The sequence below is a fragment of the Lycium barbarum genome, chromosome 12 (assembly GCF_019175385.1).
Source record: "Lycium barbarum isolate Lr01 chromosome 12, ASM1917538v2, whole genome shotgun sequence".
Taxonomy (NCBI): Eukaryota; Viridiplantae; Streptophyta; class Magnoliopsida; order Solanales; family Solanaceae; genus Lycium; species Lycium barbarum.
The window spans coordinates 66,153,407-66,168,123 of record NC_083348.1 but is presented as its reverse complement, the minus strand read 5'-3'; the positions used below and the strand labels follow the sequence as shown (position 1 = coordinate 66,168,123).

Here is a 14,717-nt window from a genome sequence, read left to right as displayed (position 1 = left end):
TCCCCACAGACGGCGCCTAACTGTTTTTCGGTGAAAACGGATAGTCGGTTAGAGATTTATATTTAATGGGGTTAAAGAAAAGTGGGTCGTATCCAATCCCGGAAACTCTCCTTTCGGGGTCAAGGTTAGTGATTGCAAGAGTTAGACTGAACGAACTGGGCTTAAGAAATGATAAATGCAATCAAGATAAATATATGTTCAAAGGTAAATGATGAATCCGGATATGTATTGCTTCAGAGAGAAAAATAGGAGATAAGTTACAAGAGATGGAGTGAAGATACCTTTAGCTTACATGATAAGCTATCCATATAGAAACCAAAGCAAGACTTTTCAATCCTAATGGACGACTGATGTGACTCGACTGTACACCCACGTGTTGTTCCGCCATGACACTCTAATCGAGATTCATTAATATGACCCGAGTAGGTGGAAGTGAGTGTCAACTGCCAACTATGGAGGCCTTCCCGACCTCTCCGAGCTCCCGGTTGCGGAAACTAGCCCGAACACGAATTTTACCCCACACAATAAGCATTGCTAGTTTAGATTGTGTTGCGTAAAAATTCTAGTATCCATAGGTGCAGCAAATTGTGTTTCTTTTTAAATGAAAAGTTAAAATTTAAATTCAGACTGGTAAACAGGACATCCGAATCAATAAAAACATAAAACGAATTGTAGGTGGGGCCAGACTTTTAGGGGAATTCCATATATTGACCTGCATTAAATTGATTGACATTAGAGAAAAATGCAAGCCACATTCAATTAGATGTGACCTCTAAATTTTGTAGGACCACATTGAAAACGCAAGAGAGTGCAGTGGCCTTTATTCCCATAATGAAATACGAGTGGTCCTCATAGCCCCTCAATTCCGGTGGGGCCTCTCTTTCTAGTTTCTCGAAGGGGTAATTTTTCCTGAAAAATATTTTTAAATTTTTTATATATATTTAATTGCTCAAGTATTTTGAAAAACATATTCTTGCGAATAACTTTTAAAACTTAGGATTTTTTTTTTTTTGATTTAGAGTAAAAACAATAACTTTCGTAAGTGATATTTCGCACTGATAGTCATTTCCCTGCCTCAAACACCCTATCAACCCCCCCCCCACCCACCCACCCGCACCCCAAATGCTTAACCTCACCTTACTCTACCACCAACCCTCACTCTCGCCCTCAACGCACTCCAAAACATCCCACACACCACCCTTTCAAGCCCAACCCTCTAACCCCACCTCTTACACCCCTTTCATCCTCGGCCCTCTCGAATCCCCCACCACCCACATCCCTTTTCATACCTAGCTCCCTTGACCGCTCGCCCCACCAACCCCTCACCGCCTCCTCCCACTCTTCTACCTTCATAAAATTTGTCCAGATTATATATAAACGTTAATGGAAAAATATTTTCAGTTTACTTACTGAATATCAAATAATAAGTACTCTCTCTGTTTTAATTTGTTTGAACCTATTTCCTTTTTAGTCCTTGTCAAAATGAATGATCTCTTTCCTAATTTGGAAACAAATTCACTTTATGAATGATTTACAGCCATAAAAATTTTCAAGGTTTATTTTGAACCACAAGTTTCAAAAGTCTTCCCTATTTCTTAAATGTCGTGCCCAGTCAAATGGGTTCATATAAATTAAAACGGAGGGAGTAATTTTTTTTTTTTAGAAACTATTTTTTTTAATGCCAAACACACCTTTGAGTCAGTTGGTTCAAATTGAGCATGCTATTTCATTGTTTTTTTTCTTTTGCATATGTATGGAAAACAATGAGACTAGTTGAATAGATAGTACTTTGGTTTGGATCTGCCTATGCTCTCTTTCTTCCTTTAATGTTGCTGCAGGTCAGATTAGGGCTTCGAGTTCTATCTTTTTGTGAGTGAAAAATAAAACTAGGAAAGCGTATTATGGCTTTTTTGCCGTGACATACCGCAGGATAATTAGATTTTTGTTTTTTTAAAATTTTTATTTAGTTTTATGATTTTTTTTATAAGAAATTTTTATTTTTTACACATAAGCGATCTGAAAAAAACATATAACAGATTTGAAAAAGTCATTTTCTTCTATTCAAATTATAAGAGGACAAGAGATCGTATTTTCACATATGGCCTAGAATATGATTAATATTCTCACTTTAACGCAATCAATAATGCTATTGCTATCAATGGAACAGTGTTCTTTTTCTTTCTCCGATTAATATAATAGCGTTAATTTAGTTTTTTCCTACTCCATTTATGAAGTTAAGTCATATATATGTAATTATCTTCTAGAACCTTATTCTATTTTACTGATGGAGAAGTCTGAAGTCCCATATTTTTGGATGGATGGACAGTAAGCAAATCACCCCAACTTGCAAAACACTACAAGTTGAAGGTTAAAAATGCCCCCACTATGTCCTACTCTAGCACTAGAAAGCACAAACACCTTAAAACAACACAACCAATTACAACCCCCCCCCCCCCCCCCGGTTCATTATCATATGTTGAATATTTGGGTTAAATTCACCAATATTCATTTTTCTAACTCTTGTAATTGAAAATTAGCAATTTTCATTGACTTCAAATTTACATGTGAAATTTCAGGATATGGTCATGGAGAAATGTCATGAAGTTTTCTTATAAAATTTAGAACTCTATGATAGTAATTATTTTTTAAATACAAGACCCAAAGAAGAATTATTTTTGTTCCTGTGTATGTTTTGTTTTAAGGTCCCCTCAATTATCAGTTTTAACATTGACCACGACAACTCATCTTCTAATTATGATACTTTCCGTTTCCACTTAACCACTAGACACCACCGCATACCGAATTAGCGAATCATTTTTTTTTCCAGAACTTAGGGTTAATCCTCTATAGATTCTTTACTTTAATTTGAACTAATTATATTCTAAACTAAGTTCGTTTTAATAATTTGGATAGAATATCATGTTGTGACAACTTTCTATCCACCCAATTGAGAAGACTAGAAACAAGTTTACATGTGGTGTTTAGGCAGAGAGGAATGCTGGTATAATGACCTTTTGACCTCTTTTATGAGAAAATGGCAAATAATTCCTTATATCTAAAGGTAGGTTTGAATATAATCTGTTACTTATATTTTTAAGCTGTTTCCAGTCTTAAATTTGCCAAAAATGGAAACTTGTGATTTCCGTTAAATATTTACTGATAGTTAAATTTAACCAAAATTGTGAACGGAAAAAAGATTTAACAAATACCAAAAAAATCCCGTCAAGTTTCAGAAATTGTTACACGAAAAACTTCACTAACAAAAAGTAGACCAAAATAGAATTATTTTACCTTAAAAGACTACATTGAAAGTAGAGCAAAAATTGCTGAAAAAATAAAACTACATCTCTAAATATGGGTTTTTGTTAAATTTATAACCAAAATTCATTAAATATTTGACAAATATAAAAATATTCATTTTTAGTAAACTTAAAAGCAAACTTTTCAAAAATAGGTTAAGAGATTATCTTAAACCTACCTTAACTAAAGAAGTATTTTGTCATTATATCTAATTTAGATGTAGGAGAGATCAAAGTCATGATTAGAATTGTACCGAATAAAGGAAAGAGTCAAATTATGTGTGTAATACAGAGAAGCCAGCTATACTCAGCATTTATGAAAGTGCCAAGTGACCCTTATGCTTAGCTTTGTTAAATTGAAACGATATGATCAAAAGTGATACACATTTCGAGGAAACAAGATTACTGACTTTTATCAATTAGTAGTACCAACAACCTAAACGAAAACACCCACCTTGTGCTACAGTAGTAGGTGATGGACACAGCCGTATTCTTCCATCACCTCTTAATAATTATTTGACTAACTTTAACATGGTTACTCCTTCGTACCATAATAAATATCACTTTAGCCAAAATTTTTATCTCATAATAAGTATTATTTTTAGCAATTATGACATAAATTGATTAGTTTTTTTAATTTTACTCTTAAACAATAAGGTAACATCTAAATAATGATTAAAAAAGCCACATGGTAACTTGATATTGTTAGATTCACAATGTCAAAAGATTTACTTCTTGTGCATGCTCTAATCAAGAGATAAAAGTAATTTGTTTTTATTATATAGGGGTAATTTAGTAAACTTCACATTACATTATTGATTTCTTAATATGAATATTTTTTGCTAAAGTAACACTTATTATGCGACGGAGGAAGTACTACACTGCCTCCCTTCAAAAGTAAGTTAACCTGGTCATAGATTTTGTAAAAATTTGAAAAGAAAAATAAAATTGTGTTAAAAAATAATTTTTAAAATTTAAAATTATGTTTGAACATGCATTTTATTTAAAAGAAAATTAAAATTTTAGAGTGAAAGAAAAGTTTCGGCCAAAAACTGTTCCAAATCAGTGTTTGTTTGGTTTTGTTTGAATGGACCAGCAAGCTTGAAAAAGATATAAAATTCATAAATATCCATTTGCATTTTTTGCAATTGAAAAATTCATGACACTTATTAAAAATAAGGTCGAAAAATAATTAGTGTATGCTATTTCTATTAAAATAAATCGTGATATTTGTGTGGTTATATATTATTTCATTAAGAATAAAAGAAAAGTTTTAAAGTTAAATTATTCTTGATATAAAAGATACAATAATTTTTTAAAATAAATTTAAAAGGTAAGTAAAAAGGATAGTGTACACAATTCGGGACAGAAGAAATTGTAGTTTCGTGACTACAAATATACAAAGTAATTATATCTATCAAAACTCAATAGATGGAAAAAAATTATTTGCAGTTTCTTGTCTCTGTTAAAATTGAAATTCTGACTCTCATAATTTATTCTTTGTCGATTGCTTAAGTCACCCCCTTAGATGTTAACTAGAGTTTAATTGTCTCCTAAGCATATATTCCTTTAATTAAGATTATCTTAGTGGATAGAGTTTTGTCCGTATCAAGCCCACCAAACTCCACTTGCACATAAACCAAAATGCTTAAAAAGCTAAATTCGATATCATGCACTGAATTTTCTATATTAAACCTTTCAAAGTACACTATCAACCATTAAAGTGTTAATAGTACGATTAGTTAAATTAACAATTAAGTCATCAAGTGATTATTATACGAGGAAATCTTTAATTAGACAATTCAATAGTAGGAGCCCACACATCCTATACTAAAAGAGTATTCTTAATTTTACCATGATGGACACATAAAATAGAAAAATCTAATCCCCCCCCCCCCCCCCCCCCAAAAAAAAAAAAAAACTTGGATGTTATGTAATGACACTGTATATTCAGTAGATTCAATAATTTACGTGTAACTGTTAAAAATAATCATATTATGGTAACCTGAAAAAGAGCAAACAGCTTAACATAACATGTCATATTATATTGTTGGTATACAGTATATCATTTAAATCCAAAAATAAGATCAATTTAATAGGAATACTCTTTAAGAACAATGCTACGCCTTTAAAGAGAATATCGATCATTAGAACGTATATAAAATTAATCACGCAGTATAAGTCTTATTTTATCAAAGAAAATCTAATGTGATCATTAAATTACATTATCCGTTAATCGCCTTAAATTAATGCTTTAAATAATGCATGTTCAGTCACTTTGAGCTTCTTAATCTCAGACAAGAATCAAATGAACACTGACCCGACCCGTCAGTCCATAGTCCCTACTACTACACTGCCATTCCTCTCTTTTTTCTCTGACAAATAGCCACAGAAATTTATACAGTTCCTTATTGCAGACATGCAAATTTTTTAATAACTTAGTAAAAAGCAAACAACAGAAAAAAGTGTAAAAGTAAAACAAAGAAACAGAAAGGAAAGGAATAAATGCTCATCAGTTATATCATGTCAAGAAAAAAAAAATTGGAAAAAAAGGGGTAAGGGAGGATTAAAGATCTAAAAAAAGTGCCTGAATCAAATGAGATATAAGTAGCATAATTTACAAAAAGAAAAATTAACAAATTAAATTGCTCGTTGGAACAATCTTGATTCCATTGTTATACCTCATCAAGCTGAGCACTAATCTTTACGAAACAAAGGAGGATAAAAACAGCTCTAAAAACAAATAAACGTGGCTAATAGTACCAGCTTCGACTAATTCTAGTTAAAACCTTATTTCTCCTTTTTTTTTTTTTTTTTCCATCTACTTAAATCAAGATGAAGAAGAAGACCCATTAGTAGCAACAACAGTATCACTTGTGTGAAGTTGGTGAATTATTCCAGCTTGAATATCCTTGTTGTTGTCACTGTTGCTTTCTTGATTATGATGATGATGAAACTCCGAGTCGATGCTGCTGTTATTATGCGTGTTATTTCTACTAACAATACAAAACCCATTAACGTTGTCGTTAGTGTTACCATTGTTGTTGTCGTCTTGATCTAATTTCTTCCCAAAAGTGTTCTTGTTATTATGCATCCATACTTTCAAAACACCCTTTTCAACTCCAATTTCTTTACAGAAATTGTTAACCAGATCTTCATCTCTCTTCTGCATTTTCCACTCAACTCTCTCAGCAAATTCCAACATTTTCACCTTCTGATCTGGTGTGAACTTCGTTCTAAAACGCTTCCTTCCATTAGAATTAGTAACTACCGGAGCTGAACTCGGGTTCAGGTTCGGGTTCAGGTTAGGGTTTTTATCAAAGCCAGCACTTAATGCTAAGAGCATATGTGGTGCAGAAGCAGGATAATAAGCTGATGAAATGGGCGGTGGAGATGGTGAATTAGGGCTACTGTGGTCCCCACGTTGTGGGGGTGGTGGGGGTGGGTGGTGGCGGTGGTGGGGTTGGTATTCAAGTGCTGACGTGGCGATGGGTGGTGGAGGGACCGCAACAAGCGGTTCATCCGGTTCACGGCGGTGGAAATTGCGGTGACATCCACACGCGGCGCATTTTAAGGATGTGGGATCAGTTGGGTTAGCTGTTGGTGAAGGCATAAATTCACCACAACCATCAACAGCATGACCACCTATGCTAGCAGCATGGTTCTTAAGACATTCTTTGTAAATAATTACGACGGGATGGTGATGATGTTGGAGATGGTGAAGGGTAGGGTGATTTTTGCGTTTAAGGACACCATTACTGAAAGGGAAAGGTTTCAGTTTTTGGATCTGAGTAGGGGTTTCAATTTCAGGTTCTTGAGTAGTAGTAGTGGTGGTGGTGGTTGTGGTTGTGTTGTTGTTGGTTAAGTCCATAGCTGATGAAACATCTACTCTCTTTATCTCTTTTCTTAAGAGTTTAGTAGTAGATGATTAGATTTAGGGTCAAGAGTTCAAACAAAAAAGGAACCATCCTTATTCATGGGGAAAGGTTAAGAAGAGTGCTTTAGTAAGTGCGAAGAGAAGAGATGAAAAAGAAATGAAGCGTTTGTGTTTAGGTTTTGTTTTTGGGTTTGGGTTGATGAAGATGATGATAATGAGGATATGACTAGTGATGACCCTAGATAATAAAAAGGCAAACTTTGTGCTTTTGATCCTTCAACTTATGACATGCTATAACTTTGGCCCTTATAATTAATAGATTATAATTCCTTTTTGTTTTCATAGTGGTGTCCAAGCTAACCGCGTGTGTTATCTCCATCAACACAAATATCATGTAACTTTATATATCACGGTTTGGACAGATGCGAGGAAATTATCAGGTGTCTACGTCTCCGCTAAAATTTGTACCTCAAATCTCATGGATCTTAATTCACTTCAATAAAAGACCATATTTTTAAAGAATTCAAACAAGCAATCTTAAATTAATCAAAATACATATTTTCCCGCATTTAGATAAGAAATTAAAAATATTATATTTAGATCTATAATTATATTTCCTTCAAATATAAAAATAGCCGTGCATATTTAACATAAATACATATAAAATTAAGTTCAACAATTAGTAATTTACAAAGTTTATGAAGATTTCACAAATAAAATGTCAAAAGTGGACATCCCAACTAATTGAATGTCTAATATGTGTAATTAGATATTATAAAGATTGAATTAAAATTTATCGATAGTTCGGGGACTAAAAGTGCAATTTCTTTAATAAAAATCTTTGATTTTGTGGTTGTCCTTCTTAACCAATGGTGTTTTTTGACCTTGGTTCCTAATCTAATCTATGGTTAACCTGCAGCTGACCCCACCCCCAACTTGCAGGAATTAAGACTTGGGTGTCATGTGTGTAATAAATACCTCTGATCAGTTAAATGCTTATGGCAATACTCTTGTCGTCTTCTCATTTTGGACAATGATACTTAAGTAATCAATTGCTTAAGTGAGAGGATACAAATTTATCGAAAGGACTAGTGAATTGGATATAATCAATTTGGATTACAAGGTCCAGGAGAGTCATTTAGTGTTCTAATTACTGTCATCGTTTAATTACATGGTCTCCCATCTATCAGACTTTAATTGAAGACCTATTAGTTATAATAATTATAGAGTAGCTCGGTGCATCAAGCATTTTGTGTTCGCGTAGAACTCGGAGAAAGGGCCGCACTCCTAAGAAATAAATGTGATGTAAAAGTTTACCCTAATATAATCATTAGTGATTGATTAGCTCGAACTCCTAATCTATAAATTGTTGACTTTAAAATGAAGACCCGCTAGTTAACCGTTATAAGTGTTATTTTGACTAAATTACTCTAGGTTGAGCAATTCTTTTCTCTTATGACTTAAAATAATTTTCACCTAATTATAAGTTTGTGATAATGTGTAGTTACTCCATGTCGGATCCCTCTGTTATGTGGTCCACACAGAGTGGTTGAGGGTATAAGCGATTTGTCTTTTTTTTTTTTTTTTTTTTTTTTTTATGTTTGTAAACGAATTTCATCTCATAAGCTAATTTTAAATTAAATTAGGTTCAATGTTCATATTTTTTTTACCATACTTTTTGATCTATTGTGTTGATTACAACGTCCTTATAAGTTCAAACAATGCTACTTCTGCTGGTTAATTAATCATCCTACTTGTTAGGACATGATTTAAGTTGTGATAATTATCGATTGAGTAATAATAACTGAACCATAGAAATGGAATTTACTGCAAGCTGTCTGGTGTATTTACTGAACCAACCATATTTGTCAAAGTTACAGTTGGAAAAACAGAGGGTGAACCAGAGCTCCCAATTTTCCAAGACTTTGACTCCATGGTTAAAATTTTTATACACGTTACCAACTTAATACCCATGTGACAGTACCTATCGCATCTGTTGCATCCATTGGAACATAATACTCTGTATTACTATTGAATTTCTATATTTCTATTTTTTTATATATAAGGTAGAAAAGAGTTTTTGTAGTCCTCACAAAACTTTTTCAAAAAATTTCAAAATTTTCAATTAATTATTTCTAGGTCCTAATCTTATTTTTTAAAGTCATTTTTTTTTTATTCTTATGGTCTACTTTTTAAGAGTTGTCGACATTCTGATATCTACCTGTTTTCTATTCAGTACCCGCATTGGTGCTCGCCTAATCCAGATTCGTGTGGCATAGGGCTCAATCGGGAGAAGCGCTCCCTATCAAGGATATTTTCATACCAGGCTCGATCTCGAGACTTCTGATTAAGGGAGGAACAACCCCATCCACTGCATTTTATTTTCCCTGTTGCTTTCTTCTATTGATCTTATCTATTAACCTAAAAAATAGTCATTTCTTCGCTAGATATTCTTGCATCTTGTTGCTCTTTGTTTTCTTTGTTTTCATTTGTTGCTTATTATAGTTTTTTACATGTATGCATTTCTTTTACTTTATATTTGTACTTTAATGAGCTCATAGGTGTTTACCAAGATTAGTACAAAAAAGATTTCATATAGTTTTAAAAATTGTTAAATGATGCCATATAATGTTAAAATAAATACAATATTATCAGTTAAGATCGGGTTATCTTTAAAATCTCTTGTTTGGTACACTAAATTAATCTTTTAAACACATAATGAGTTTGAAGCAGGGCAGAATTAGAGTGTCAGCCACTTTGGTCCAAATTCTATATTTTGTCTTAAAGTTCATTAAATATGTACAAATTATTAATTTAGAACTAAATAACTTTAAAAATTAGGATTCGAAACTCATATATTTCAAATTATGTCTCCGCATTTAATTTGAAATAAATAATTTCATCAAAATGAAAGTTAAGATATTAAAAGAGTGAAATGAAAGTTTTGCTTTTATATATTGAAAATTTACTTATTTGAAGTTTAATTATTACCAACATAAATTATATTTCTTTAATTAAAATATTACTGTACTTTTTATATCTGGAGTTGGGCCCGGCCTTAGCACGGGCCTCGTGAAACTAGTTTGTAAATATGTTCTTGTTACTTACATCATTATCCCCTTTTTGCAAGTGAATTTCATGTCCATATATAACTTCACTTTAGAAAAAATTACTAACTCAAATACTGTTCAAACGTCTACCTGAATAGTTTATTGTTGTTTTAGTCGCCTTGGATCATTTGGTCGACGCTAATTATCTATGAATTACTTATGACAATGTAGATATTAGTATACATTGATTGCTTATTTTAATGATTTTTTAATTTTTTAGTTGCAATCCTTTATATATGGCTAACATATTCCGATTTTATAATTAATTTCACATAAAATAATTTACATATTCTAGGATAGCGAATATTAGCAATGCGGCAAAGGAAAGTTGTGCAGTAGTAAATTATACAGTAATTATTAAGTATATCACTTTATTTTCTTGTATAAATATCCAATAATCTTTTTAAGTATTTTTTGTCTGGGGCGGTGAATCCTGAAATTCTGCAACACTTGACGCTTGTCCAGGAAAGAAACAATAGACCCTCTCACACTGTAGCAGTATAAGTTTTCTATTTTCATATACAGGAATCAATAGGATTATTTCAAATTGTTCAGGCCAAACAGAAAACACTGTGCAAATCTTACGTAAGAATAGTAGCGGCCAAACCTCGAACTTAACCTTTTCCACTTTTGGAGTTTAGTGCATGAAAAACGAGTAGTTAGCAATTAAATAAGTATGATTAAGTCCTCAAAACCTAGCCACGTGTGCTTTGCTAACAACACGTGGACGTGATTATTTAGCTCCAAAAGCTTCCACGTACTATTAGTTGCCATTCTTTTACGTCTTTTTTACTTTAAAAAACACCAAAGTATGATTACGTAATAGTTTGAATTTCTTAATTGTCAGCTTGCCACTTCCTTAATTTAAGTCTTTTTAAACAAGGAATGGATGGGAAAAGAACAAAGGAATCACAGAATCTCAAGAAGCGTAGAACATATGAACATGATCATACTTCTCATCATTGTTTATTTTTTATTTGCTCTTTTGACTCCAAAAAGTTGAAACCGTTTGGGTGCACTGAATCCGGGGCTGAGCTATTTTATGATTTTTTACAGTAACAATTATAGGATTAAGTAACACATAGTACAAAATTTAAGTTTTTATAACCGATTAGTTATTTTAATTAAAATTATCTTAAAAAAAATATTTATTTTGTAATATGGTCTGTTGCTTCAATTTCCAGTCTGAAATGAGGAATTTAAGTTATGAATAACAAATTTTAACGCTCGCAAACCTTCATTTTTTTAATAATTGAAATTCATGTTTAATACATATTTAGATACGCTTTTCAACTTTAATTTTATATGCTCTTTTTTCAAACTTCAATTAAATCATGTCCAAAGACACATCTGAATCAATTAGCTAATTAAGGCTCACATGCCGTGTTAGTTCTTCACAGCATACCTTTGACTTGTGTTTTAAAGTATAAGTCATAAACTATATCCTTAAAGCAAATCACAAATGATATATATAAAAATGGGTCCAATGGCAGCACATTTAAATCTATATATTATTAAAAAGAGGATAGTTTTAGGACAAAAAGTGGTTAATTAGTTAATAATTAGTTAGTAGTTATTGTTAATTAAAATTAATTAAATTAAAATATTTTGTCAAGGAAACATTTGTGGGGTTGAAACTACTGTTCCATGAATCACGATGGAGTCCTAAAACTGTCCGGACTCTTTTTCTTTTTTAGAAGTTATCAACTTTTTTACATTAACTATTTAAACTAAAAAATAAATTTTAATTAAACTAATGTATTTGAATTTAAGTTAAAAGATAAATACTGAGTCCTAAAATCATGCACCATAATCCAAGGTACGTTTAGGACTCTTTTTTTTTTTTTGTGAAGTTATCATACTTTTAATATGAACTATTTAAACTAAAAAATAAATTTTAAATAAAATGATGTATTTTAATTTAAGTTAAACAATAAAAATTTGCAATTCATTTTCTTTTAAATTCTACTTAGGAAAATGAAAATCTGAAGGGGAAAAAGAGAAGACCGTTTTTTCCCTTAAATTTTGACAGTTACTTAAATTTTTTATAGTTTTCTTTTAAATTGTTTAAGGTTTTTACCCTACTTTTGGAGAATTTAAGGCTTAATTTAAGGCATGTATCCTTATAATTAAAAAATGATTGTTGTCCATTTAAATTGAGTACATATCAGCAGTTGATCCTAATAATTAGAAATTAGGATTTATTTTAAATTTTAGAAATATATGTGAAAAAAATATACTTTAAATTTCATGGGAAGATCACGAAATCATATTTAAATGGAACGTGCTAGGATAGTTACAACCGTAATTAAGTACTATATTTAAAGGAACGTCATTTAAAGGATATAACAAGCAATGCACGATTTTTATGGATTATTTTTATGGATCACAAGGTAAGAATTTGGATCAATTGGTTTACTTTCTGTTGTTTGTAGGCCTGTAATTTTCTTCCTTGGTTTGTTTTTTGTATTCGTCCTCTGCATATTAGAGAAAACTTATCAGGGGAACAATCGCTGAAGGCTGCAAAAAACTGCTTCATAGTGTCGTCGTCGGCTAATTCTGAGGTAAGGAACGGATTTTTCACTTCCTGACAAAGATATAGAATTTTTTTTGTCTGGTTTTAATGTTCATATTGATGGTCTTCAAATTTTTTATGTTTTTAATTCTCCTCTTTTCTCTCTATATAACAGGCCTTGAAAGGAAATCTTGCATTGAAAGAATCAAAGAGTTTCTTGAAGTAATTTTCAATTCGGTGAGTCGCTGTGATCTTTATGACTATATTGTTTTCTTCAATTTTTTTGGTCACCTATTTTTTTATAGGACAGATAAAGTTCATGGGTGACCTGGTGTATCAGCATCCACCGTTACAATTCTTGAATCTTTTTATGTAATTGGTCAAATATTTATACAAATAGTTTATCCAAATTAATGATGCATATGATTAAGACTACGTATGTTCAATAATACTAAGAATCACTTATCACTAGATTATATATATGTCGTTGAGAAACTATTTGATCAGTTTATCCTTAAAACATTTCTGCGAAACTTAATAATGAAATAAAGCAAAATTAAAAAAGGATGGCAAACATAATTCATACAAATATATTAGTATATGGACCGTAGTTGCTTCCACTTTAATAACTAAATCATGCCCTCCAAAAATGTTTTGGAGATTGTATTTGGATCATGGCTCTTCTGCATATTTTCTTTTCAATGCAAGAGATATTATTTGGCCATAAACCTATCATTCGCTCAAATGCTAAAATTATATTGTATATTGTTAGACAAAATAACATGTCATAGCAAGAATTAGCATCAAGACTTGCGTTTCAAAGAGAATTGCCGAGGGAGACAAAGGATATAAGGTCAGGAATTGGTAAATTTCATGAATATTCATATCATTATTGAAGGAGCACACATAATGCACTAACAATAAACCCAGTTGAAGGATAAAGCATGCGTACTACAAATGAGATATTTAATCATGAAGTAGACATGAATCTTTTAATATACAATTATCCTTTTGTCAACATACTCAATGCAACTTGATAACAAGAACAATAAAGTACTCAATGAAATCCCACAAAGTAGGGTCTGGAGAGGGTACGTGGAGTGTACGCAAACCTTACCCCTACCTGGGGAGGTAGAGAGGTTATTTCCGTAGACCCTCGGAAGTATTAAGAGTTGTAAAAGTTACCATTCAATTTTTTGCAGGGCTTATCTAGAAAATCTTATCTTTGAAGGATAAGAATAAATTGGATCTTAAAATCCTATACATTATTTTTCTAATTAAAAAAATTATGTTCCTAACAGTTCATAAACTGATACTATTTTGATATTGAGTTGGAATAAATTTCTTAACCTCTTTTATCTTCTCTTAGTAAGCTCGGATATTAACTTATTAAGTCAAGTGATGTGATAGAAAGAGCCACATGATAAAGTTAAAGCATTGTAATAATACCACATTTCATCCAATGCAATGAATGCATCCGATTGTGAGTAAAATATGTTAACACTTGTCATTGATTTGTATATTTGTCTAAAATCGAGTTAGGCTTCGAACATTTCATAATATAGTTGGTTAAACATTTTTGCTCTTTTGTTGTTCTCCGTGCATTACGCGGGACATTTTCCATTGAATGTCGTATAAATGGATTGAGTTACATATATAGAAGAGATTAGAGCAAACATGATCAAGTAACCTATTACTACTTCAAGTAGTTAAGTAGCTTCTGTATCCCCCCTTTGCTCATACATGTTTAATCTGTTTATATGTACTTAAGAACAGAGAAGGGAATCTTAGACTTCTCTTTATTGGTAATGTTTCTCTATTTTTTTGACTCTTTGATCTTCAACTTTTTCATACTTGCACCTTTAGTTGCATTTCCAAAAATGATAACCAAGCTAATATTTTTGCAACTATTCTCT

At 31.7% G+C, this 14,717-nt stretch overlaps 1 protein-coding gene across 1 annotated transcript; it reads right to left on the bottom strand.

Moving 5' to 3' along the window:
• Positions 1–5,898: 5,898 nt before the first annotated feature.
• LOC132623044 (zinc-finger homeodomain protein 9-like) lies at positions 5,899–7,395 on the bottom strand. The gene has a single exon (XM_060337742.1). The coding sequence runs from the start codon at positions 7,168–7,170 to the stop codon at positions 6,130–6,132; it is 1,041 nt and encodes a 346-aa protein (XP_060193725.1). The 5' UTR covers positions 7,171–7,395; the 3' UTR covers positions 5,899–6,129.
• Between the last annotated feature and the right edge of the window lie 7,322 nt (positions 7,396–14,717).

What these genes read in the sequence shown, in the direction of transcription:
- LOC132623044 (XM_060337742.1), bottom strand. Translation starts at nt 7,170, where the DNA reads ATGGACTTAACCAACAACAACACAACCACAACCACCACCACCACTACT.